The sequence below is a fragment of the Onychomys torridus genome, chromosome 17 (genome assembly GCF_903995425.1).
Source record: "Onychomys torridus chromosome 17, mOncTor1.1, whole genome shotgun sequence".
Classification (NCBI taxonomy): Eukaryota; Metazoa; Chordata; class Mammalia; order Rodentia; family Cricetidae; genus Onychomys; species Onychomys torridus.
In genome coordinates, this window is record NC_050459.1 from 8,804,543 (window position 1) to 8,831,545 (window position 27,003).

Sequence of the window (27,003 nt, forward strand, 5' to 3'; positions counted from 1 at the left end):
ATGCTTGGGACAACGATGACGCAGAGAGAACTCCCTAACACACAGGACGGTCTCCAGGGGTCTGTGATGGCGCTTCTGCTTGAAGAGACTAGAACAGGTCTCCACTCACCCTGAAGGAAGGGGCAAGAGTGAGGAAGAGCAGGACGGGAATAAGGAAGGGGCAAGAGTGAGGAAGAGCAGGACGGAAATCCGTGAAACATAAAAGTTCTACAGTGAAGCCAGGTGCTGCACCCGTGAGAGGCGTTTCCAGACTGATGGAGAACAAAGGAGAGAAGATGCAGCCACTGCTGTGGGAGTCTGGGAGTCACAGCAGAGTCCACAGGTGGGTGTGTCAGCAGTGAGCAGACAGGAGGGAGGCTTCCCCAGTGGATACAATAAGTTCTACCACTCAGAGGAAGTGGACAAGCCCCTTGGAAAGCACAGACTTCCAAAGCTTACTCAGGAGGGAGCCAATCACCTAAATAGTCCTTGATCTAGTGTAGAAATTAGGGTTGGAAGAGAAAATACCCTCCCATAAAGAAAATTCCACATCAGATAATTTCCCAAGAGAACTTACCGAATGTTTAGGGGGAAAAGTAATGCCAGTTCTGCATGAAGTCTTCTAAAACTTAGAACTAAAGACTGTTTCCCACATTATCCCAAGCAGTCAACCTTATCCCGAGGACAGACTTGACAAACACACTCTAAGAAGAGACATAATCAACCCATGACCTTCATGAACTTAGGGGTAAAGCTTCAAAAATAACCCTGTCAGGAGCTGAAGAGATGGCTCAGTGGTTAAAAGCACTGGCTGCCCTTTGGGGGGGGGGCGGGTTTTAGTCCCAGCATCTATGTAGTAGCTCGCAACTGAAGTCTGTAACCAAAGTTCCAGGGGATGCACTTCTAGCCTCTGCAGGCACTGTATGCACATAAAAAATTAGTCTATCAGCGTTATGTGAAAATGGTACCATTCTTCACCAAGGAGGACCAATCTCAAGAATCATGTTGGCTTCTCAGTTGGAAACCAGTCAATATAATTATTACGTTAGCAAACTGCAAAAGAAAACCCACAGGGTTGTCTCAGGAGATGCAGAAAAGAGCCTAAGACCACCTAGAATCCATTCCGGAGACTTCCTGTCACCAGCTCAGTGAGGAGGAAAGGTCACTCAGCCTGCTGAAGTGGCCGCTGTGGAATCCACAGCCACGGGTGTGCCCAGGAGCGAGGTGGAACTTTCTCAAGATCAGGAGCCAGACTAGGATGCAGCTGCCCCCACCTCTGCTCAGCCTTGCCCTGGATGTCTGAGAAGAAAAGAAACTGAGGTATCCGCCTGGAAAGGAAGGAAGGATTTCCTTCCTACACGGTCACCACAGCACACAGTTGTCTAAGTGGAGAACCGAATGTGTGCCACAGAACAGCCAACTCACAAGTAACCTTGGCAAGATTTATGTACAAAACTCCTGTATTCCTGTGTATCGGCAAAGTGGCTGGGGTCTGAAATAACAAGTACCAGTTGCCGGAGCAAAAGGAAAACAAGCAAAGAAAGCAAACCTTACTGATAAATCTGAGAAAGGAAGATCTGTGTCCTCACTGACATTGCCCGTGGATGCCTCAGTGAGTGGCACAGGACAGTCTGTCACCTGCTTCTGTGGGGGGATGGGACTTGAACTCATCGCACTGGCTGTTTCCCACCTTTGAGCCTCCCTGTGTGGAATGTGGAAGACATGCATAGAATTTTAAAGTCTGAGGATGACGGACATACTTACATTTATGGGAGGGGAACAGTTGCTGCAGAGAACCTCCCTGTTCGTGTGTGTGTGTGTGTGTGTGTGTGTGTGTGTGTGTGTGTGTGTGTGTTTCTGTGTGTGTGTTTCTCACCAAATCCTGTCTTAGTGTTTACTACATTCCAAGACTTGGGGAGGAGAATAACATTAAAGAAAAGATGTGGTTTGGCTGCAATATGAAGGAGCTATGTGCTCTGACAGCAGGAGACAGATTTCCAAATCCATGCAGCCACGGGACCTGGCTGACCCTTGGCAGATGGGACCCAGGATGGCTTAGGGAAGTCTACAGCCTCACAATGATATTTGAGTTGAGCTCTGGCAGATGGTGGCTATATGGAGGAGGGGATATATGCACTAGATAGAGGCTCTGCTTGGCCTGGGGCGGGAGTGACCTGGTTCCCTAGACTTGTGCATGGAAGGTTCAGGGCTGAAGCAAAGTGTTCTCAGAGGGCTAGAAAAGGAAGACAGTAGAGGGCCTGGTGGTTCTGTTCTCAAGGCTTTGGGCCATGATTGGCTAAGTGTTTAGAAAACATTACTTCAGTTATAGTAGAAAACACAGGAGAGCTGTTAGAGCTGGGGTGGGGGGCTGCCAAAGAGATGAGGATGGAGTGGGGTGGGTGGTAGTGGGTTTGATGCAGGATACTTGGGAAAGGCCTTTCCAGTCCCTCCTGCTCTCTGGAAGCTCAGGAAGGGGTGTTGTCTCTGAGGAAGCCTGGCTATGAGTCCTGACTGATCTGTGGAGGTCTGGGGGACAGTGACTGGTTATAAATCAGGGAATTGCAGTTTAGAGACAAGGCTTGCAGCTGTAGGCAAGTGAGATTGTAATGCCTGTGAGGGAAGCCCTGTAAGATCAAGATGGCAGTGTGGAGATGAATGACCACTAGCCAGTGTCCAGGGGACAGGAGACCAAGGAATGTGGCCAACGCACTTACGCAGAGGCAAAATGACAGGAAGGTTGATGGAGGCCAGTGCTGCTGGGATGTTGGGGTTTGACCCCCAAAGACACATCACCATGAGGGAAGGATGCCCCACTTGTGACCACTCAATGTCAGCAGGACTGGCTAGGGCCACATCTTGGTGACCTTAGCCAAGGCCCGGTGCTGAAGGGGAGAGAGGAGCCCGCTGGGCGTGAGGAATGGAAGTGGAATTGCAGAGTGTGATGGCCTCACTGAGCAAGACTTCAAAGAGCTGGATGCCTATGGAAAGACTGGATGTGGGGTTCAGGAATCTACAGCAGCTTTGGGGACCCAGCTGGAGGCCCTGTTGTTACAAACTTTATTGGTAATGTGTTAGCAGGAGTGGACCTTCAGGTATGTTTTTCTCCATGTAAGAGCTCTGGCAAACTGTGCTCATCTAGGATGTGTTTCTTTCGGTTCTCAGCTTTTAAAGTCTGTTTCTTTTCTTCACAGTGACTCCTTGGTTTAACCCCAGTCTATGCTGCATTAAGCATAAACAGTTAGATCTGAGGACTTCCGAGATTGCCACCTTCAGCTCATAAATACAGCAGTGTTGGGTCTTTACTCATGAGGCAGTGGCTTTTCAGGGGACACTGTGACTCTACGGTGTGTGCCTTGTAGCTGGTACTTGGAAGTCCCGATCTAGGAGAGGGCAGGCATTTCAGGGATGCTGGTGTAGAGTTTCTGCCAAGTTGAGGTTCAAGCTGAGGGTCATTTGTTATCATTATGTCTCCCCGTGGATTCGCAAGCTTTGTCTCCCTTTCCATGGAGTCCCGGCTCATGGCGTGTCACATGTCATGACAAACGGGGAGAGAAACGAGCCAAGGGTTGTTTGTTGAATCAGCACTGCTGAGGACTGTGCAATCAATGGAAGCCATTTTCTCAGGGATGATTTTTCCAATTGAAAGCATTGAAACCAGCATGATTCAACACGATTCAGCTCCACCTTCAGGGCTAAGGGAAACAAACACATTGAGTTTCCCTCCTCACCCGCTTCTCTTGAGGAGAGTTTTGGGGAGTCACAGTGGGTGTGGAGGAGGTGTCTCGTTCCTGAGTTCTGGGCTGAAGATGTCTGGGTTGGCTGGCTCACCCTCTCCTCTCGACAGAGGCGACATCACATATTAAAGCGCTAACAATGTCACCAGTATCAGTTAGGAAGGCACTGGGTTTAGGTCCCCTTCAGTCACGATGGCTCCTTCTACTGTCTGTACCTTTGGCTTGTGGGTGAAAGTCACCACATGGCCTCACGAAATCTTAGACTGTTGGTGTTCATTTACAGAGTTCTGATGCCATAGGCTTGGGCCAGAGGGAAAGCTGCGGAGGGGAGGGGAGGGGAGGGGAGGGGAGGGGGAGAGGGGAGGGGAGGGGAGGAGGGGAGGGGATGGGAGGGGAGGGGGGAGGGGAGGGGAGGGAGGGAGGGGAGGGGGAGGGGGAGGGAAGGGGAGAGGAGGGGAGGGGAGGGGAGGAGAGGAGAGGAGGGGAGGGGAGGGAGGAGAGGAGAGGAGAAGAGGGGAAGGGGGAGGGAGGGAAGGGGAGAGGAGGGGAGGGGAGGGGAGGAGAGGAGAGGAGGGGAGGGGAGGAGAGGAGAGGAGAAGAGGGGAGGGGAGGGGAGGGGGGGAGGGGAGGGAGGGGAGGAGAGGAGAGGAGAGGAGGGGAGAGGAGGGGAGGGGAGGGGAGGGGAGGAGAGGGAAGGGGAGAGGAGGGGAGGGGAGGAGAGGAAGGGAGGGGAGGAAAGGAGAGGAGAGGAGGGGAGAGGAGGGGAGGGGAGGGGAGGGGAGGAGAGGAAGGGAGGGGAGGGGAGGGGAGAAGAGGGAAGGGGAGGAGAGGAGAGGGAGGGGAGGGGAGGGGAGGGGAGGGGAGGAGAGGAGAGGAGAGGAGAGGAGAGGAGAGGAGAGGAGAGGAGAGGCTCTGGGGCTTGTTGAGAGCCATGACCAGCCTACTGAACAGATCACACCGCACCAGGACTAGGTGTGCCTGGGGATGCTTGCCCAGGTGGCTGGGCTGCCTGCTCACCTGGTGGGTCTCCTCACACCGGGTGGTTCCTCACCAGTGTCTTCTCCATTAAGACAGCGGAGTCCCAGGGTCTGCTTGGGTTGACTTCTGGAGCGTTGGCATGTGGAAGCAGGGAGTGGGTTGGGTTGGAAGGGGTTTTGAATTTGTCTAAGAAGAGGGGTCCCCTCTATGTCTGTGCATCAGAAAATGTCCTCTGGAATGGGAGGTACGGCCTCTTTCAAGAGACCACACTCAGGATGCCTGTCCAGGGTCTATCGTGGGCCCCTTCATCCGCAGGAACAGGGAACAAGAAAGACAGGACCCCTGAGAAGCTCCCCAAGAAGCATCAGGAGCTGTCTAGGTAGGTTCTTCTAGTGGGGTGTTGTGGGGCACGTGAACAAACCCTGCAAAGGGGCTGGCTGTGGTTTGTCCCACCAGACCAGTCAACTCAGCTCCTTTTGACACATTTCCCTCTGTGATGTGTAGTCAGGCTTTGTGTACACACGGCCTCTAGGTGACATGGGGCTGGTTGTCCTTGCTCTGGCCTGTCCTGGTTTTCTGCAGGTCTCAGGCTGCTAGTGGGGCTTGGCTCAAGCTGGACTTGTGGTTCCCATCAAGCCTAGGGCTCTCTGGAGGTCACCCCATCTGCTACAGGTTAGCCTCTGTTGAGACTCCGTGAACGGAGACACTTGACAGTACTTGTCCCATCTGACCGCAGGAGAACACTCTTGTGCATAGGAAGATCAGGTGCCACCGAGCCTTAGCTCTGGTCAGTGTGGACGCTCTGACAGGGTCCTTAAGATCCTGCGGTCAACTTTTGTCTATTGAGAGGATTCTAGAGCCATGCCTGGGGAATGCCAAGAGGGCCATCGTGAGGAGACTTTGAGAAATGACAGATGAGAAAGACCAGAAAAACCAGGCTTCAGAACAAGAAACCGGCGAAGATTATCTCCCAGCATGGGCTCAGAAGTGGAGCCGAGATGCCAGAAAACCGACGGCTAAACAGAGGCCATGTCTGCAGATATGCTCAGCCTGACAGAGAATGTGACCTGAGTAAACATGAGGGAAGATGAGAGAGTAGCCAGGCTGTTGCCCTCACCTGGAGCTGCCGTGAGCTGAGTAGACACCTGTGGGCAGATGCTCTGCTCACCCCTTCTTCTCTGTCTAAGTCTGCCTCTGGTCCAACCTGGCTCTGTGGCTCTCCACGGCTGCTCTAAATCTGCATCTCTCTCCTGCCGTCTCGCACTCTCTTTCTCGTCTCTGAAATATCTGAGTGGTGGAGGTCTGCATAGAGTCCCCCACCTGAAACTCAGCCCAGTGAAATATGCAGATCTCAGGGGTGGCCGTAAGAAGTGCCGGCAACAGGAGCTGGACAAGGCCAGGTGATGAGGCCAGCTGGCAGGGGACCCCTCGGGGAGCCGGCGATTCTCCTCAGTGATAGAGGGATGCGCCGAAACCGAAGCTCCCTTGGCATCTCAGGCTGCACTGATACCTTGATGCTTCTGCGGGAAACGGAGCCCCAGGCCTAGTGTGGGCATGTGTTGTGTGGCAAGACCTTTCCTGGGGAGACACAACACACGCATATCTACACCCCGCAGGTAAGAAGCCCATGGCAGACCAAAGCAAGGATGCTGCCGAAGTCTGACTTGGTGGACCAGTGAGTTTATTGTGATCCCTTACAGGACTGTGGGTGGGAGGTCACTTGCAGGAGTAGAAATGACTCAAAGACAGCTGTATCCCCAAAGCCTACCGCGGCATGGGTGGCAGCTCACAAAAGCTGGAACCCAGAGCACACCGCACAGCCTGCAGGTTCAGTTAGTCTAAAGGTCTTCCAGGCAGTCAAGAGGATTGTGGTATTTAGAGGCCTTTAAGAGACACGGGTCCTTAATTTACTAATTCACTGAAAAAATACGTAAAGTGCCTATACATACCATCTTCGGTTGTACTGGTCCCCCTGGTGGTCTGAATGAGACCAGCCCCACAGTCTCATATATTGGAGTGCTTCGTTCCCAGTTGGTGCGCTGTTTAGGGAGAGTTAGGAGGTGTGTCCTTATTAGAGGGGTGTTGTCACTGGGGTTGGGGTTATGGGCTTGGAGGTTTCAGATGCCTACCCCAGGCTCAGTATATCTCTCTCTGCCTCTGACCCGTGGATACGATGTTAGCTCTTAGCTACTGCTCCGGCACCACGCTCCCCACCGTGATGGTCGTGGATCCTAACCCTCTGAAACTGCATGCAAGCCCGCAATTGAATGACTTTTATAAACTGCCATGGTCGTGGTGTCTCTTCACATCAGCAGAATAGTAACTAAGACAGCCCCCCCCCCCCCGACCATTTGTTTTTGCTGATGGAGCTTATACTGTAGAGTGCAGAGAGATATTCTTGTAAAGTCAGTGCATAACATGTGTGCCAGTGACAAGCGTCAAGGAGGAAAACAGAGTGGGGGAGGGGAGAGCATGGCTATCAGGCACTTTGCATCAGGAAGTCAGGGGAGCCGTTCCTGAGATGAGTCATTTGAGCAGAAACTTGCCTGGATGCCCTGGAGGAGAGTGATCTGGCACACAGGATAGTAAGCATAAAGGTCTTAAGGTAGGAGGGGCTTGGCCAGGCCCAGGAAGAGCAGGGTCCCTGTGAGTGACACAGCGGCGGGCTGATGTCATCAAGGTGGGAGCCTGAACTGACCACACCAGCTGGAGGGGCTGGCTGTGACCAGACCTTTTTAGAGCCGCTTGAGGTTTCCAGAAACGTGGAGCAGAAAGTACGAAGAGTTCCCATATTGTCTCCCTGCGGCCCCACCGCCTTCCCCACTTCAGCATCTCCTGTAGGTGTGATGCACCTGATCCAATTAATGGCAAATATTGATCCTTGATTAGTGTCTTGGTTTTCCTCCGTTGTAGCAGAGATCAGTAGTCAAAGCTTGCTGAGCCCGAGGCTCAAAGTTCAAGATCCCAGGGCCGCCCTTGGCAAGAGCTTTTGTGGCACGCCATAGCGTGATGGAAGGGCAGGCAAGCACTTGAGGGGCAGAGAGAGGCAGGCCAGACTCCCCCTTTCATTAGACACCCACTCCTGCTGTGGCTGTCAGCCCTTCAGGGGGGCAGATGGCCACGTGAGCTGCAGAGACATTCAGATAATAGCAATCAGTAACCGAAGGCCACAGTTTCCTTAGGCGGCACTCTGTGCTCCTGTCTTGAGAAATCTATAATGGTACACGTCCACTTCATGGCATCACAGGGCACAGTTCCACCGCCCCCAGATCCTTGCCTTCTCTAGTCCCCCTTAGAGCTACAGGCAGCTGCTGATCTTCAAATGTCTCCCGCATCTCTCTTCCGGAACTGGCCAAGGTGGATGCACAGTGGTTTTTCCAGGTGTCGTCTTCTGATAAGCACTGAGGCCTGTCTCAGTGTGATTCTGTTGCCGTGATGAACAACTTGGGGAGGAAAGGGTTTATATACAACTCCCAGGTCACCCCCCCCCCCCATCACTGTGGGGAAGTCAGGGCAGGGACTGAAGCAGAGGCGATGGAGGAACACTGTTTCCTGGCTTGCTTTTCATGGCTTGCTCAGTCTGCTTTCTTACAGCACCCAGTACTATCACCCACAGTGGTCTGGGCCCTCCCAAGCAATCATTAATCTAGAAAACGCCACCACAGATATGCCTACAGCCCCATCCGATGGGGAATTTTCTCAGCTTCCCTCTTACCCCATGACCCTAGCTTTCTCAAGCTGACAAAAACCAACCAAACAACAACAAGAAACAAAACAGGGTTGGGGATTTAGCTCAGTGGTAGAGCACTTGCCTAGCAAGCGCAAGGCCCTGGGTTCGGTCCTCAGCTCTGGTTAAAAGGAAAAAAAAGACACAAAACAACCAGTCAAAGCTTCCCCCCTTCTCTCATGGCTCAGCGGTGTAGTTTCTTAGGAGTTGGTTGCTGAGTGACGTTTTGTGGGATCACCACTCGTCTCCTGGAGCACCCCCCGGGCTGCTTCCAGACAGACGTCACTGCAGGCTCCTGTGTGGACAGACAGACGGCAGCATGCACACATTCTGGATCTTGCGGTAAGACTGTGTAGTGTGTAAGAATCAACCAACTGGCCTTCTAGCGTGGTGTCCCACTTGGCCGTGTGCCCACAATGCAGGCTGCTCCGGCCTCGTCTGCCCTTGCTGGTGTCTGCTCCGGGTTTCACCACTCCGTAGGTGTGCAGCAGGGCTTCCGTGTCTGAGTTCGAATTTCCCTGAAGATGTGCTGGGGAGCACTTTTCTATACTTGCTTAAAGCTGTCTGTGGCTTGGGTCAGTGTCCCTCAGGGCCTGAAGCTCCGTCACCAACGGCCTTGGAAGGTGGTGGGAACTTTAAGAAGTGGAGCCTGACCATTGGAGGTGTGCTCCTGAAGGGGAGGCGAATCGAATCCTTGGTCCTTTGCTCGCTCTCTCTCTCTGCTGTTTGGCTGCCGTGTGGAATAGCTTCCTCTGCCCTGCAACCCTGTTGTCATGGGCCATGCTCACATAAGACCGAAAAACGATGGGACCGAAGAACGGAACACTGAAACTCTGAGTGCAGTAAACCTTCCCTCTTCAGAGCGTGAGGTGTGTCTCGGGTATTTGTCACAGTAGTGGGAAGCTGACAGACACACTTGGTGCCAACGAGCCTTCTTTGGTGAGCTGTCTATTCAGGCCTTTCACTTGTCTGTTTTTTTTTTTTTTTTTAAAGATATATTTATTTTACATGTGTGAGTGTTTGGCCTGCACGTATACCTTCATACCATGTGCATGCAGTGCATGTAGAGGCCAGAAGAGGACACTGGAGTCCCTGGAACTGTAGTGAAGGCCACTAAGACACGGGGGCTGAGACTTGAACCTGGGTCCTCTGCGGGAGCAGACAGTGCTCTTAACAGCTAAGCCGGCTCTTTGGCCCCTTAATTGAGCTATGTATTTTCTTTGTTAAAATGAATTAATTCTCTCATATATTACATCCCACCTGCAGTTTTCCCCTTTCTCCTGTCTTCCCAGCCCCTCCCCCACAGCCCCTTTCCCCAGACCCACTCTTCCTCTGTTTCCCTTCAGGAAAGAGCAGGCCTCCCAGGGTTACCAACCGAACATGGCCTATCAAGTTACTGTAAGACCAGGTACATGTCCTCATGCCGGCACTGGACGAGACAACCCAGCCGGAGAAAAAGGGTCCCCAAGGTGGGCAAGAGTCAGAGCAGCCCCTGCTCTCACCGTTAGGAATCCACGGGAACATACATGTTAACCGTGTGAACACAACCGTAACATATATGTAGAGGACCTAGCACAGACCCATGCGGGCTCCCTGATTGTCAGTTCAGTCTCTGTGAGCCCCAATGAGCCCTGCTTAGCTGATTCTGTGGGCTGTGTTCTTCTGGTGTCTTCAACCCCTATTGTGGTGATATTGTGTTCCCCAAAGTATTGTGCACCCTAATAAAGTTATCTGGGGTCAGAGAACAGAACAGCCACTAGATACAGAGGCCAGAAAATGGTGGCACTCACACCTTTAATCCTAGCATTCCAGAGGCAGAGATCTGCTTGGATCTCTGTGAGTTCAAGGCCACACTGGAAACAGCCAAGCATGGCGACTCATGCCTTTAATCCCAGGGAGTGATGGCAGAAAGCAGAAAGGTATATAAGGCATGAGGACCAGGAACTAGAAGCTTTTGGCTGGTTAAGCTTTCAGGCTTTTGAGCAACAGTTCAGTTGAGATTCATTTTGATAAGGACTCAGAGGCTTCTAGTCTGAGGAAACAGCATCACCTGAGGAACTGGCTAGGTGAGGAAGCTGTGGCTTGTTCTGCTTCTCTGATCTTCCAGCATTCACCCCAAATACCTGGCTCGAGGTTTGTTTTTATTAACACCAACTGTTGAGATTCATGCTACACCCTCTGGCTCCTACAATCCCCCTCCACCTTCCTCAGGCTTCCCTGAGCTGCAACTAATGTTTGGCTGTGGGTCTCTGCATCTGCTCCCATCAGTTGTTGGATGAAGCCTCTCTATGATGATTATACTAGGCTCTGGTCTATGAGTATAGCAGAATATCACTAGGAATCACTTCATCTATTTATTATTTGTTTTTTTTTTTTTTTATGGCTAGTCATGTTTGGCTCTAACCTACGTCTCTGGGCTATCCAGCCACTGGTTCCTAGACCTCTAGTCAGTCAGTGTCAGGACTGGGCTCCCTCTCTTGGCGTGGGTCTTAAGCTGGACCGGTCATTGGTTGGCCACTCCCACAAGTTCTGCCACCTTTACCCCAGCACATCTTGCAGACAGGACAAATTGTATGTCAAAGTTTTTGTGGCTATGTTGGTGTCCCAGTCCCTCCACTGGAGACCTTGCCTGGTTACAGAAGATGGCTGGTTCTGGCTCTGTATCCCTTATTGCTAGGAGTCTTGGCTAGGGTCATCCTTTCCATTGCACTAGCTTTCCACCTCACCCTTCAAATGTCTCCTAACTCTCTTTCTCCACCACCATCCCTCCTGTTCCTATTCCCACCCACCCCCAATCCACCCACAAAATCTATTCTATTTCCCCTTTCCAGGGAGATCAATTCATCTCTTCTTGTTACTTAGTCTCTCGTGGTCTGTGGATTGTATTATGGCTATCCTTTACTTTACAGCTCATATCCACTTATAAGTGAGTGCGTGCCATATTTTCCTTTCTTGGTCTGGGTTAACTCATTCGGGATGATTTTTTTCTAGTTCCATCCATTTACCTGAAATTTTATGATGTCATTAAAAAAAAAAAAAAACAGCCGAGTAGTACTCCATTGTGTAAACATACCACACTTTCTTTCTTTCTTTTTTTTCTCTTCCCACCCCCTCTCATCCACACTTTCTTTATCCATTCTTTGATTGAGGTTGTTTTCCGTTTCTGGCTATTATGAATAAAGCTGCTATGAACATAGTTGAGCAAATGTCCTTGTGGTATGCTGAGCATTCCTTGGGTATATGCCCAAGAGTGGTATAGCTGGGTCTTGTGGGAGATGGATTCCCAGCTTTCTGAGAAACAACCCCACTGACTTCCAAAGTACAAGTTTGCACTCCCACCAGTAATGGAGGAGTGTTCCCCTTGCTCCACATCCTCTCCAGCATGAGCTGTTCCTTGTGTTTTTTGATCATAGCCATTCTGACAGGTGTAAGATGGAATCTCAGAGTTGTTTTGATTTGCATTTCCCTGGTAGCTAAGGATGTTGAACAATTCTTTAAGTGTTTTTCAGTCATTTGAGATTCTTCAATTGAGAATTCTCTGTTTAGATCCATCCCCATTTTTTAATTGGATTATTTAGTTTGTTGATGTCTGGTTTCTTGAGTTCTTTATATATTTTGGATATTATTCCCCTGTCAGGTGTGGAATTGGTAAAGATCTTTTCCCATTCTATAGGCTGCCATTTTGTTCTATTGATGTGTCTTTTGCCTTACAGAAGCTTTTTGGTTTCTTGAGGTTGCATTTATTAATTGTCAATCTTAGTGCCTGTGCTATTGGTGTTCTCTTCAGGAAGTTGTCTCCTGTGCTAATTCGTTCAAGGTTATTCCCCTCTTTCTCTTCTATCTGGTTCAGTGTATCTGGTTTTATGTTGATCTACTTGGATTTGAATTTTGTGCAGGGTAAAAGATACGAATCTATTTGCATTCTTCTACATGCTGACACCTCTTCATGATAAAAGTGTTGGCAAGATCAGGGATACAAGGGACATACATAAACAAAATAAAGGCAAGTTACAGCAAGCCTATAGCCAACATCAAATTAAATGGAGAGAAACTCAAAGCAATTCCACTAAAATCAGGAACAAGACAAGGCTGTCCACTCACCATTTCTATTCAGTGTATTACTTGAAGTTCTAGCTAGAGCAATAAGACAACAAAAGGAGATCAAGGGGATACAAATTGGAAAGGAAGAAGTCAAAGAATTGCTATTTGCAGGTGACATGATATAATACGTAAGTGACCCCAAAAACTATCAGGGAACTCCTACAGCTGATAAACACCTTCAGTAAAGTGACTGGATACAAAGTAACTGAAAAAAAATCAGTAGTTTTCCTACATATAAATGGGCTGAGAAAGAAATTAGGGAAACAATACCCTTCACAATAGTCACAAATAACATAAAGTATCTTGGGGTAACTAACCAAGGAAGTGAAAGAATTGTATGACAATAACTTCAAGTCTTTGAAGAAAGACATTGGAGAAGATACTAGAAGAAGGAAAGATCTCCCACACTCATGGACCAATAGGATTAACATAGTAAAAATGGCCATCTCACTAAAGCAATCTACAGATTCAGTGCAATCCCCATTAAAATCCCAATGCAATTCTTTAGAGACCTTGAAAGAACAATGCTCAACTTGAAAGAACTTTAGGCGGTATCAGCATCCTTGATTTCAAGCTGAACTACACAGAACTACAGTAGTAAAAACCACACGATATTGGCATAAAAACAGACACGTTGACCAATGGGATCAAATTGAAGACCAAATGTAGATCACACACCTATAGACACCTAATTGTTTTTTTACAAAGCAGCCAGAAACGTACAATGGAAAAGAGAAAGCATCTTCCACAACTGGTCCTTGTCTAACTGGAGCTATCTGTTTTCTAGTTGTTGGGTTTTTAAGAGTTGTTTGTAAGTTTCGGGTGTAGATCTCTTGTTGTTGTTTTATTTTATGTGTCTGAGTGCTTTGCCTTCGTGTGCGTCTGTGCATCACTGTGTGCAGTGCCCTCAGAGGACAGAGAGGGTGTTCGAACCCTTGGAACTGGAGTTACAGATGGTTGTGAGCTGCCATTGTGGGTGCTGGGAATCAAACCTGGGTCCTCTTCAAGAGCAGCCAGTGCTCTTAACTGCTGAGACATCTCTCCAACCTCAGGATAGAGGTCTTTGGTTGGATGCATGTTTTGCCAGTATCTTTCCCTGGTCCGTTGCTTGTCTTTCATTCTCTCTAAAGATTTTGGCTTTTTCTTTAAGTCCTGTGGGGGCGCTTTAAAGAATTTTGGGAAGAGGATTGAGGGTGACTGTCAAGTTATAAGCAGTGGGATATCTCAGTCATAGAAACATGGACAGAAGAAATATCCTATGTTCACTGCCAACCTTATCTTTTACATTAAATTAAAATTTTTTTGTTTTGTTTTCCAGGGCAGGGTTTCTCTGCTTTGGCTCTCCTGGAACTCACTTTATAGACCAGGCTGGCCTTAAAGAGATCCTCCTGCCTCCCAGTTGCTTCGATTAAAGGCGTGGGCCACCACCGCCTGACATCAACCTTATTTTTAACCAGCGAAGATCAATTTTTCTAAGTGTGTTTCTAGAAAAGTTTAGTTTCCTAGGATGCTGCACATCGTACTCTCTCATAGATGTGCCCTTCTTCAGACACACGGTGCTGACACCCGAGGTCCAGGGGTAAGTGGCCTTTTTCCCCTCCTTGGTCACTCTTGATAGTAATGAAGTCCCAGCTGGCCTCGTGTTCTGTCCTGCAAGGAGGTGGGGGGTTAGTTTGTAGGCATGCTAGGCCAGTGTCACATCCCACCCTTCTCATCCTGGCTTTCCTCGAGGGCAGGGCCCATTTGCTATTTATAGGGCTGTGCTTTGCTCTACACATCCTCAGCTGTTCCCAGCTCCTGGTCAACCATCTTCCTGAGGGCCTTTGTGGGTCTCACTGTCTCTTGTCCACTGCGTGCCTGCTCTGCCTGTGTGCTGTTCCTTCCAAGTCCCTGTGAGGAAAGGCACAATGAGGTTGCCTCCTTGGATGCTGAAGGGACTCTAGCCAGCTGAAGCATGGTGAACACGGCTCTGGCAGGCCTTGCCCTTCTTCCTGATTCCCTCTGCCTTGCTAAAAACCCTTAGATTACATTCCTGAAGCTAGCCTCCAAGGTCCATTCCTGTATGTGGCCACTTCCTCCTCCTGAGGCTGACTACCAAGGTCCAGCTATCAAAGTATTGAAGTCCAGCAATCAAAAGCCCCCTTTGGCTCACCTAATTAACATGCCCAATTAAAGTTAAAACATCATCCTAACATGGGTTTTTCTCTTGTGCCTTTATAAACCGCCATTTGCCTATGGGTCACGTCTGTCTCCTCTCTATCCAGAGGCAGTCCTTTATCCTCTGGGACAGATAGCCCTGCCCCCTCTCCCTTGTTCCCATCCCCTTCTCCATTGTTCTCTGTCTCCTGTCTTTGTCTATCATTCCCTTCCCTCTGTGCCTCTGGAGCAAGTCAATCTCCTTTGTGCTGAGAACTTGGTCTTGGGGGTCCTGAGCCAATAGCCATCCCTTCAGATGTGGCTTTCTGATGTCTACTTGTAAATCTGAGGAGGCAAGGCAAACCAAAGGACACATGAAACACTGCTGAGGATGGCTGAGGAGGAGGTGTGTGCCCATCCTGGTGTGCCCGACCAAGTTGGGACATTGAGTCGCTGGTGAGACCGTGGCAGATGTGCACACACTCCTGCTCGGAGCAGGCTGAGCACATGCACAGGATGTGCCTCCCTTCTCTTTCTTGGAAGACAGTTGCCCAAGGAATGAGGGGTTTGTTTTGGTCTGCAGTTCAAGGGTCCAGTCCATCATGGTGGGGAGGGCATGAGATCAGGAGCCCCTCAGCTGTGGTGGCCGGAGGAGAAGGCGGCTGGCCACACTGTGTCTGCAGTTGGGAAGTACAGAGATGGATGTTTTTTTTCCCCACTCTTTTTCATTCAGTCTGGCATCCCAGACCACTGACTCGGTTTGGCCCATGACTCTCTGTCTAAAGATCCCCGAGTGGACAAGAGTGGCTTCCACGGAGGAGTGGAGTGAACCCTCACAGTGGCGTGTTCTGGCCACACCTTTGGGTGTTAAAGTAGGGTGTCAGTCCTTTCCAAGTTTCTTTCACTTGACAGTTCACACTCTGCGGCCTGTTCATGTAGCATTTCTGGGAGAATGCTCTTGTGGGTCATGTGATCAGCGTTTTATCTATCTTTAAATATTTTCTTATCCATTTTTGGCATTGGCATGCCTGATGGTAGCCACCTCCCTTGGGACTGGACATGCTTGTAGGGTCGGTGGGAACCAGGTCCCTGGGAATGTGGTTAACTTAAGCAGCGTAGTCTGGGTCACCCCCCAGTGTGTCACATCTCTGGCATTTCTGAATGAGGGTGGCACTGGAGGCTGTGTGATTCTTTTGTCCTCTACCACTCTTTTTAGTGTGTCCAATTCTATCCAGTTGGAAAACATTTAGGCTTCCTCCTGGTGGCTGTGGCATTTCACCTGGGAGCTGGGATTTGGAATACATTGGGAACAAAAAGCAGCAGAAAAATATACATTATTAAAGACTTACACCTTTTCCAATAAACTTTCTTGCTAAGGTACATAGTTTTGAGAAGGACTTTATTTGGTAGTTAGCAAGAAAATCTTGGAGATTTCCGCTCACTGCTCCACTTGCTTTCCAGTGGATTTGGGAGAACTGTCTGTAGACGGCCTGGGAGCCCTGCCCACACGTTGTTCACCCCGTGCCAGGTTGGAGAATAAGCCTAGAGTGCTTGGGATGAGTGAGACCCTGCTGCAGCCTAGCTGGGTTAACAGGGCCACTGCTATGATGGAATAGCGAGCTGGAGAGTGTGAAATGGGGTTCCCTCTCAGCCTGGAGTGACAGAGACCTGCTCCACAGGGATCCATCCCTCCAAGAGGCGGCTTTGTACTGAGGACAGTTTATGACAGGGAAGGCATGTTGACCGGAGGGAAAGAGTGGCAGGTTCGGGGTTGTCACGGTCCCTTCTCTGTTTAGTTTATTTGCTAATGGGTACAGTAAGTGCACAGTTAGAAGAAGCCTTCTGCCTTGTTCCTCTGGAGGGCATCTGCTGTTGGCACCGTTTGCAGAAACTGCATGTTTTTCTGGGCACTTACACACAATTTGATCATAAAAGTATTGTCCACACTGTAGTTCATGTTTCTTGTTGGTTATATAAAGAAAGCTAGGGTTTTTTTTTTTTTGTGGGGGTAGGGAAGGGCCTTGCTGTGTACCCCAGTCCAACCTGAAACTCTCCTTCTGCCTTTACCTCCTGGGTGCTGCTGGTACAGGCTTGCACCATCACGGAGCTATCTCTTGGGTGCTCTGTGGTGGTGGTCCATCTTGTGGAAGCATTATACCGCCACCAGGAGGCTCTCCAGGTCAGGGTCTCTGTAGAAAACACATGGCATCACACAGATGAGCTGGAAGAGCCCCTGTGTGAAGAGAGTACCTAAGAGGCCCTTACTCCCCCAGGCTTGTAGGGGCCAGTGGGGAGCAGGGTTTCTGGACCCCATGTAGAATAGACTCCAGAGCTGGGCTTCAAAAAATCCAGGTGTGGTGTGAATGCTTAACAACCGGCTCTCAGTGGTGGGGACCCTGAGTTACGTTTGTTGATTCCTGGGTACCAGTGTGATGTCATTAAGTGCAGAACTGGGACGAGATGCTCACAGCTCTGTGAGCTAACACCAGCACATCACGTAGCCAGCACCACCAGTGTCTAGATGGACGCGTCTTCCCATTTCCTGCCCGGACCTCCTGCTGGCTGAACCCCATGAAGCCAGAGAGCAGGGCCTGAGAGGCCATCCGTTCACAGACACAGAGCAGGCTGATGAAGCCTGCAGCCGATAGTTTGAAGCAGGTGATGTCACCTCCTTGAGTAAAATAAGAGCTCTCCCCACTTTTCCACTGGAAGGTTTTCCACTTACTTCAACACACACAATTAAGTTTATTAGGTGCACAGGTTCTATCTTGGCTGTGAGGTGCCAGCAGGTTGGCATTAGGGCTGGATGTCTAACGGAGCTGAGGTGTGCTCAAGTGGGTCGTGCCATGTGGTGGACGGCACAGAGAGGCACAGGGCTCAGAACACATAGTGATCTTCCCCACTGGGTGGCAAGATCATTGATGACAGAGTGGGACCTTTGTCCTGGAGTTGGGAGCTTCAGTGACTCTCTATGTTGGAGAAAACTGGAATATTCCTTCCCCAAGGGCTTAATTCATGATTTAATTTACTCGCTCTTCAGGTATCTTGAGAACCTCCTAGGAACCTCAGTCCTTTGACAGTTCTTATGTCCAAGCCTGGCTGGGCATCAGAGACAGGTGTCAGACACACATAGTGGCTTTGTGCAGTGAGAACCCCGAGACCAGGAATGCTGGGTAATGGGTTGTTGCTGCGGCAGCATGAACAACTTTTTCCTTTGATCTTGGTTGCTCAGGCAGCAAGCGCCCTGCCTGCTCACAGCCCTGCTGACCTGCCTTCTCATACGGCTTGCCTACAAACTCCTTAAACACTGTCCAACTGTCTGTCTGAGGCAGCTGCCTTCACTGGCACTTTGTTGAGACTGTGGGGGAGGGGGCACACTGCCAGAAGCAGCTGGTGAAGAGTGGAGGAGAAGCTGGACAGCTGCGGAGGTTCTGGACTCTGGTTTCAGCATTACTTGGTGGCTAACTTTCATGTCAGACACACTTGGACCAAATATCGAGCATGAAAACTATTTCTTTGGAAACCAGAAGGTTTTGAGATGATTTCTGATTAGGTCCTGGTGAAAAGCTTGCAAGTTATTATTGTGTAGAATCTGGGATGTGACCCGGGCAGAGCAAGCGGTCAGGTCTCTGCTGTTCTGGAGTGCATGCAAAACCCTTTGCTTGGTGGCCTTGCTAGTTAGGGAGCAAATGGCTGTGAACATTCTTACATGGGCTTTTGGTGAACACTTTCTCCTGGGTGAGCAACAGCTGGGCCCTAGGGTAGAAACAAGTTTAGCTTTGGAGGAAGATGTGCCCTCCAGTCCCACTCACCCGAGTCAGGCATGAGAATCGGCGGCTTTGCAGCCTTAATGTGGTCAGCCTCGTGCACGTGCTCCCTTTGCTGGCGTGCAGTGTTAGCTAGGGTTTAATGTGCCTCTCCCTGGTGGCTGACCCCGTGCAAAGTGTCCTTAGAGAAGCATGAGGGCCTCTTCCGTGTTGCTCTGTCTTGTAATAATCCTAGAAATCTTTTCACTATAATCTCCATTGCCCTTGACTAGGTACATTTTGGAAAACACCACAGACTTCCTAGATATCACAGCTGCTCCCCACTTCCCCCAATCTGGAGACAGTGTCTTGCTGTGTGGCTTGGACTCAAACTCATTGGCTCAAGTGATATATGCCTGCCACTCTCTCAAGCAACTGGAACTGTGCTTTATTTTCAGAATTATGTGCTGTGCTGTGAAGTTGAGGCCCAGTAAATATTGCTGGATTAACTTATTATCTACTTGATCCGACAACTCAACTAGGCTCTTAGCCTTGAATTGGAGATAAGGAAGTAGGCCTGCGGGGTGTCAAGTGACTGACCCTAGGGGACATGTTTGTTACAGAGGGGTTTGAGTTAGGGCTACTGACTTGTAATGTTGACTCTTAGTTTTCCAAACAGCTATATGTTCCCTGGTGTTCTAGGGACATGCACACATGTGCATGAACCAGACTTTTTAAAGAGTTATGCGGGGAAGGAAGCTTTAAGGCAACCCATGGACAGAGCCTCAGCTTGTGTGTCACAAAAAGGAGCCTGTGACTAGGAAGACACACAGCCAGTCTGGCTGTCCCCTCTCCTCCCATAACATTCCTTCCCTGACCTCACATCTCATTTTCTGTCTTCCTCGGACATACTGCCAAAAGATGAAAATCTTCCCTGTCACCTAAGAGACAATCAGAAACATGCAAGTATAAAAACGAAAAACAAAGTGAAACGCCCAGGATGTTAAGACTTCAGTAACCCCCAACGACGACAGGAATTCTGTGCCTCAGTCAGGTTTTTTAAACCTTCGCTTGCATAGAGATTGCAGGCGTCTCTCTAATGAAGCTTTAACACTTAAGTCTCTGAGCGTACTAGGCCCTGTGTAGAGTTTGGCTGTCACTCATGCAGTGTCAAAGAATGAAGTTCCTTTACAAAACTCCCGTGTCCACGTGCTCCTCCCTATGGATGGCTTCTCAGTACCTGCATGGAGAGAACAAGTTGGGAAAGGATTGCCTGTCATTCTAACAAAGTGGTATGACCCATGGCTGAATGAAAACATCTGGGCTGGTGAGAGAGAGAGCTCAGTGGGTAAAGGTAGCTGCCACCAAGACTGCTCACCTGAGTTCAGTTCCCGAGACTTCATGGTGGAAGCCGAGAACTGATGGCCACAGCTTGTCCTTCACTTACACACACACACACACACACACACACACACACACACACACACACACACACACGACACACATGCCCCACACACAGGTGAGTGTAATTAAAAATTCTCACGTTTCTCATTAAGATATAGATCTCCAAGTAATTTTTGTTTTTATAGCTAACAATTACCAACATTTAAGTATGTTGTTTCCATTATTTTATATGTTCATCATAAAAGAAAAAATAACAATTAGCCTTATGGTTTCATAATGAAATGTAGAAAAGAGATGGTTCTCATTATTTGTGGTAGTTACATTCTATAAAGTTATCTCAAACATTGAACTGCCGGTGACTGTAACATTGTTCTTGGGGGACATACAGAATTAGGAACCCAGGAGAATGGTCAGAATACAGATTTTTTTTTTTTTTGGTTTTTCAAGACAGGGTTTCTCTGTAGCTTTGGAGGCTGTCCTGGAACTCGCTTTGTAGACCAGGCTGGCCTCGAACTCAGATCCACCTGCCTCTGCCTCCCGAGTGCTGGGATTATAGGCGTGCACCACCACCGCCCGGTGTCTTTTGTTCTTAATTTGTATGTACTTGTGGGTGTGAGCATGAGCATGTGTGCACATGGCTGGTCACAGTATTTTGTCAACCAATGAATACATGTGCATTTTTTTTAGGATTTATGCTATAAATGGGATGCTATAAATGGGATAATAAAACATCATCTCAAGAACAGCACTAGATACTATAGCAGACCATGGCAGTAGAGTTTGTCATATGTACACTCATAGACAGAACGCTCAAGATCAGACAGTAACACAGCACCGTGCCCATTTGCTGGGCACTATACAGTAGGAATGCAAATAAGCTCTTGAGAAAAATTCTTTGCAAATACCATGCAGTTGGTTTTGTGAAAATGTTAACTAAAATTGCACTGTAGCTGCAAGAGAGTGTGCTTTGACCTTTGACCTTGGCTTGCTGCGTAAGTCCACTTGGGAGACTGAAACTGGCTCAGCAGAGAGGGGAGGTGTGGACAAAGTTGGCTCTTCCCTAGGAGTGTGGCATTTGTGACAGCCCATCAGACTGGCTGAAGGCTTGAGGCCCTGCTCAGGCTTGTCGGCTTGGCTTGTCCCCTCATATCTTTGAATGAAGGGACAAATGCAGGGGAGGGGAGGCTGCATTCAAGCACGGGCTCATGTCTCCTCACCTCACGGCTGTTTTTTCAGAGGCTGAGTTCCATCCTGCTGTTTTGGCTGCAGTGAGGACAATCTGTGTCATCTCGGCTGACAGTGCTTACTCTGATGCCATGTTGGATTATCATTTCCAGGACTTGGTTGGTGGGTTCTACCACCTTTCCTGCCCAAATTTCCTATTTCTTTTTCCTTCCTGTTGCCAAATACTCTCCACTCATTTGCTGCGCACTATTCTTTATGACTTTGATGCTATTACTTATATTTTCTGTCATACTTTCAAAATCATTCAGGCAACTTGGCCAAACGTTTCCTAATAGTTACTGATGATTGCCAGATTGATGCTGTCCCAGGCTGGGCCAACATAACTGATATGCATATGGTGGTGGATTTCCAGTGATCTCACATGGTAGTTTCCTCATTGGCCTTTAGTACTGCAAGCTTTACTAAGCAGCTTGCTCAGGTAGTGTGTCTTAAAAGCTTGTATTATGCTGACTGAGGGAGTTAAAAGTTCATTACAGAAATGAACAGGGGAATTATCTAAATTAATAACACTCAGAAGGTAAAGATTTTTCGCCCTGGAAATAAGTGTTCATCGTCTGGGATGAAGGAATTGTGGAACCAATCCCGGAGTATTTCGGATGCCATGCTTTTTTGTGATTTCAAGTGACCTGGCATGCAGTTGAGGCTTTTCATCCTAAGTGCTTCCAGGATTTGGTTTTTGTACTCCATTAGGGGCAGCTTACATTTAAAATCTGCCCTTGGTATTGACACACATAGCAAGGTTGCATGGTCTTGGACCATTTACCCCGTAGTCTGAGAAGCTGCATCACACAGGTTTGTTTCCCAACATTCGTGCAAAAGAAGCCAGTCTCTTCAGCATGGGAAGCCTGTTCTCCAGCACAGGCCTAGTTATAGATAACACACAAAGTATTTTCTAAACTGTTTCTCTGTAGATCCACTCTCTACTAAGGAAATTTTCATGATGTATCTAGTTTTGAAACACGCTGGCCAGCCAGATAGCTGAGAAGACGTTGTGTTTCTGACCCTGGGTAACGTAACTGTAAATCTCTTTAGCTTTCAGACTCCCAATGATGTCTATTCGTTTTTTGGCCGTCATCTCAAGAATCCACATTTTTGCTGCTTTTCCATCTTCTCCATAGCTTCATCAGGCACTTTCTGGAGCAGCCTGGTTCCTCGACGTCTCCTTTTCTTCTGGCTGTTTTTCACTCACAGCTAACAGCATTATAACTCATGCCCAGATGAAGCTTATCTAACATAGATTTTTCTTCCACAAACACATCACTATCTCCTTGACCTTATTAACAGCACTGTAGCATGTTTGGAGGCCATTAAAAGAGTACCGTTGCCAGCTGAAAGTACATAAGCAGACAAACATGGCACTGTGAGAAAATGGCACCTGCTCACAGCCGGAGGACTAAAGCAAGTGAGTGTGGCTTTGCTCATGTGGAGCAGGGAATGCACATGGAAAGCAATTGTCCACGAGAATGTGCTGTATTCATCCCGGGTTAAGTGTAAAAGCTCACAAATAAGTCTGTGGTGACTTTATGGATGGGTGTCTTGCAAAAGAAAAACGAACAAATGAAGACAATGCAGAGGGCCCTTTGTTCCTAAGATTTACAGTTCACCTGAGGGTCAGGGCTCATTACTCTCAGTGTTTCTGAACACTTGCAATGTTTTTTTTAGAGACCCAAGCACTTTGCAAAGAGACCACTGTATTCCTGAGCGAAGTGGATGGATGCTGTGATTTCTCCTTATAAGAAATCATCTTGAATATTTTCAGTGTTAAAATTCTAGATGATGATTTAAACATCGACATTTAATTCTTATAATCTTCAGAAAAATTTTCTTCATAAATCCTTAGATTTAAAGCCTTTTAAGAATTAAACACTTTTCTGTTGGAGTCTTAGATTGTTCTAGTCACGGATTCTGCTCCTGTTTCCCTTAGTGGCTGGCACGGTTGGGTGCATAACATAACACACGTGGTGAACGTTGCAGGATGCCTCTCGGATTCCTTGGTCAGCACCTTCCCTTGTTGCTCATGGTGCAGGCTAGCAACACCAGCTTTCTCTGATGCCTTCCCTACACTAGCCGGCTATTCTGGTTAATCATTCATAAAGCACATGGCCTGTGTTTAGGAAAAGAAATCCTGGCACTTTCATGCCGACCTGCTCATTATTTTAAGCTATGGCTTTAGAATGAACAGAAACGACACCTTCCTGGAGCCTAGGTGAGAAAGGGAGGAAGTTCTCTCCAACCTCCTGGGGCTGCTCGAGCAGCAGAGGGAGAGTTCTGTGCACTGAGGACGAGGTGCGGTTACTAGACTGCTGCAGGTCGGGAGGCAGTACTCCTAGGATGGGGGAGCCCACCAGAGAGGAGGTGGCGCGTAGGAGCAGGGCCTGCAAGAGATAGCTTAGGGCTGGAGGTCTGGAGGAGGCAGGGCCGGAGCAGGGCCAGGAGGTGGCGCGCGTGGTCGGGGAAACCGGGCCGGGGAGGAGGAGGAGGGCGCGCGTGAGGCGGAAGCGGGGTCTGGAGGAGGTGGCGCGCGTGTGGAGACCGGGAGCCGGGCGGGAACGGAGGAGGGAGGGCGCGCGTGGGGCTGGAGCCGGGCTGGGGGAAAAAAGGAGCGGCGGCGGGCGATTCAGCACCCGCGGGGGCGCGGTTTGACGACGTCACTTCCGGCCCCGGGCGCACTTCCGGGTGCGGGCAGGGGCGGAGATTGGTGCAGCCCGAGGAAGGGAGCGGATGAGGCGTCCGGGCCGCTCAGCGACGCTGTGTGTTGCAGGTCTACCCGGAGCCGCGGAACGAGAGCGAGTGCCTGAGCAACATCCGCGAGTTCCTGCGCGCCTGCGGGGCGTCCCTGCGCCTGGAGGTGGGTGAGCGCGGGGCCGGGCCGGGATGGGGGAGGCCGGGTCGGGGTGGAGGAGGCCGGGGTCGGGGGCAGCCGGGGGTCGGGGTCGGGGTCTCGGTAGCTGTCGCTGTCTAGGGCGACCGCTCCTTGCCGCCGCCTCCCTGCCGGTTGTGGAGCGGGGCTCCTTGTCCCGGAAAGCAGCCTCTCGATGTCTCCTCGTGGCCGGCGGGTGGATCCCACACCTGGTGATGGTTTCCACGAGAACCAGTGGTTTTCTGGCTCGTGTGCAGGTGGCACGTTGGTAATCCCCGTTGTCCGGGGACACCTGTCCAGTGCTGAGCGCTGCCCCTCGGAATTCCCCAGCATCGTTTCCAGGTCGGACTCGGCCCTCAGTAGGTGGTCAGAATGGGGGGATCCCACGTCCTCATCTGCTGCTCTGCAGGCCCGAAATTCGGCGGTGTGACTGGATTCTCCACCCCTAATGCTTGCGTTAGAAAACTCGTAAGGCTTGAGACTGGGGCTTGTGAAGCCTTTTTCTGGGGATAACTCCTCGCTCGGGATTGTCTTTTCCGTGCTGCTTGATGTTTCCTGCTGAACACTCTTTGTGGTCCTTGAGTGGCAGCTCTCCAGGGATGTCGCTCTTTCCTTTTTTTTTTTTTTTTTTTTTTTAAATTCCTGGGCAGTGCTGTAAATCTAGAAAACTGTTTTACAGCGTTTTGCTAGGGACGCTCAGGTGGATGAGCTTGCAGCCACTTCTGTGCTTAAATCTTGTTATTTATGTTTGTAACCTCACCGAGTGAAAGGTTGGTAATACCACATGCACTCCAGCCCTGTGATGACCCAGTATAGCTTTTCTTTCCTGGAAGGACAGTCTTTCACTGTATGTTTCTTGGGAGGAATTGCAGAAGTTACCCAATCATGTTTGGAGAGTGTATTTAATTGAAATTGGACAGACAGTGATTTATGGTGATTAAAGTGTTACTGTTTTGTTAATAATTTATCTTTGATGTCCTTGAAATTGCTGCAGGTAATTGGATGGTGGCTGGGGCGATTTTAGAAAGCCTCACAGCTCTTTAAAGGTGGGGGTATTGGCTTCCTTGGTGGTGTCAGCCTTGTCATTTTAATGACTTAATTTCTTTATTGGGTGGGAGATCAATTTTTACTTTTTCTTGACCTTTGTCAAAGGATTTCATTCTCTCCACACTCCTGGGTTTTGTTTATGTTACAGTATTTTTCAGACTCATGCTCTGTATTAAGATGTAAGAAATTGCTTTAAAGGAAATTGAGCATTACATCCTTGTTTGCAGTTTTCCAAATCTTGGTTGCTGTTATGACTTATGGTTCTGAGTTTGCCCAGAGATGCTCTCAGAGCCCCTGACCCAGGCACCTAGAACAGTCCCTTGACACAAAGCTGGTCAAGTATTGGTTACTGAGAGGATGAGTCTGAAGTTGCACTTGTGATAACAAATAGGTTACCCCTTGAAGGGGAAAAAAAGTCAATCATGTCTTATTTTGTGCTGATTTTAAAGAGTAAAAATCTCTTCTAATTACTTAAAAATATAGTAGAGGAAACTATAGGATTCTTTTAAGGTCAGTATATCACACTTAAAAACTCATAATTATCCCAGGAGACAATAAAAACCAAACAACACATGCAAAAACCTAATTTATTCAGCCATCATGTTTTAGGAAGTTCCTGGAGAAAGGAATAGCTTTACCTCAGCCACCAGTCTGTGATTGTGTGAGGGGAGAGGCCTATACAGGGAAAGACCTGGTGTTCCACAGACAAAAATGTGTAGGAGCCTCCGAGGGGAAGACCTTGTACCTTTGAGCAATTCTAGGACCTACACATTTAATTTCCACCAAATTCTCAAAGATAGGAGATAGAAAACATTTTAAAATTACAATCAGGAAACAAAACAGCTTAAATTTCAAGTTAGCTTTTGTTCTTAGTACTTAATGCCAAAGGTTTTCCCCAAGAGATTGTTTTGGGCTGAGTTGTGATAGTAAGAAAGACTGTCTAGTTCTCTCCAGTTGAAGCTCCTAGTGATTTCTTGAAGGAAAAGAAAGCCCCTGTTGCATGTATTTATTTATGTTTATCTATGTGTATGCATGTGTGTGGGTTCCAGAATGCCACGGTGCTTGTTGGAGGTCAGAGCAAGTGAGAGTTGGTTCTCTCCTTCTGGCATCTGAGATCAGGAATGGACTATTTCAGGCTTAGTGGTTGTGTCTTTACCATTTTGCTGGCCTCTTTATTTTTTTACAATTTATTTTTTCACCAACCATGTGCCTTAAACATTTTGGGGTAGCTGCCATGAAGATGGTTTATTCAGTGAAGTGCTTGGTGTACAATCGTGAGGACCTGAGAGCAAGCCAGGTGTGGTGGTGTGCCTGGAATCCTCGTGATGTGGTTTTGAGACAGTGGGATTCCTGGCCCTGGGGTTTGCTGTGTGGATAGTTTAGCCAGTTTGGCAAGCCCCAGGTTCAGGTAGAGACCTTGTCTCAAAAAATAAGGTTGAGACTGACTGACAGAAGACAGCCAGTGTTTATTTCTGGCCTCCACACATGTGCCCACATGTGTACATGTGTGTTTGAACTTGCATATGTTAACATGTTTTCACACATGCTCATATACACATGCATTTTTATTTTCTGATTTGTGCAGAAAACTGGGCACAACAATGCCAGTTTCCTTCCATTTGTATCTCCCCCCCCATAAAAAAACAAAAACAAAAACAAAATAGCCAAAATGATGATGAAAATAGTGATGATGATGATGTGCTTGAGTTTTGTGACACAGCCTAGTGAATTGAGAGACAAGTCATGACGTCGTAGGTATTTGCAGTTCCTCAGGTGAAATGGCTGCAGAGGTAAAGAATTTGTTTGCTCATTTTCCTCTTAGTTCTGTTCTCACATTTTGATCCCAAATGTGTTAGATATATTTGTTGATGGTCACAGTGTATTAGCTGTCAAGATTTTCTTACTCACTAATGTTACTTAATTAAGCACCTGAAATGTATTGAAACAGGTAACCTTCAACTCTTCAGAGCAGAGGCTGCCTTCCTTGGAAAAAATGGCTTTCCCTGTCACCCAAGATGCTTGTACTAGCTTTTTATTTAGTATCTA

At 48.7% G+C, this 27,003-nt stretch overlaps 1 protein-coding gene across 4 annotated transcripts in view; it reads left to right on the plus strand.

Annotated features, from left to right (window-relative positions):
- Positions 1-27,003, plus strand: part of Arhgef7 (Rho guanine nucleotide exchange factor 7) — a 111,182-nt gene that overhangs the window by 10,226 nt on the left and 73,953 nt on the right. For 3 of the 4 annotated variants that reach the window (XM_036209227.1, XM_036209226.1, XM_036209225.1), the window contains exon 2: positions 23,812-23,898. In XM_036209227.1, coding sequence (XP_036065120.1) covers positions 23,812-23,898 — 87 coding nt within the window. Of the gene's footprint in view, positions 1-23,718; positions 23,899-27,003 lie in introns of those variants that run through there. The other variant, XM_036209231.1, reaches the window with a different exon arrangement.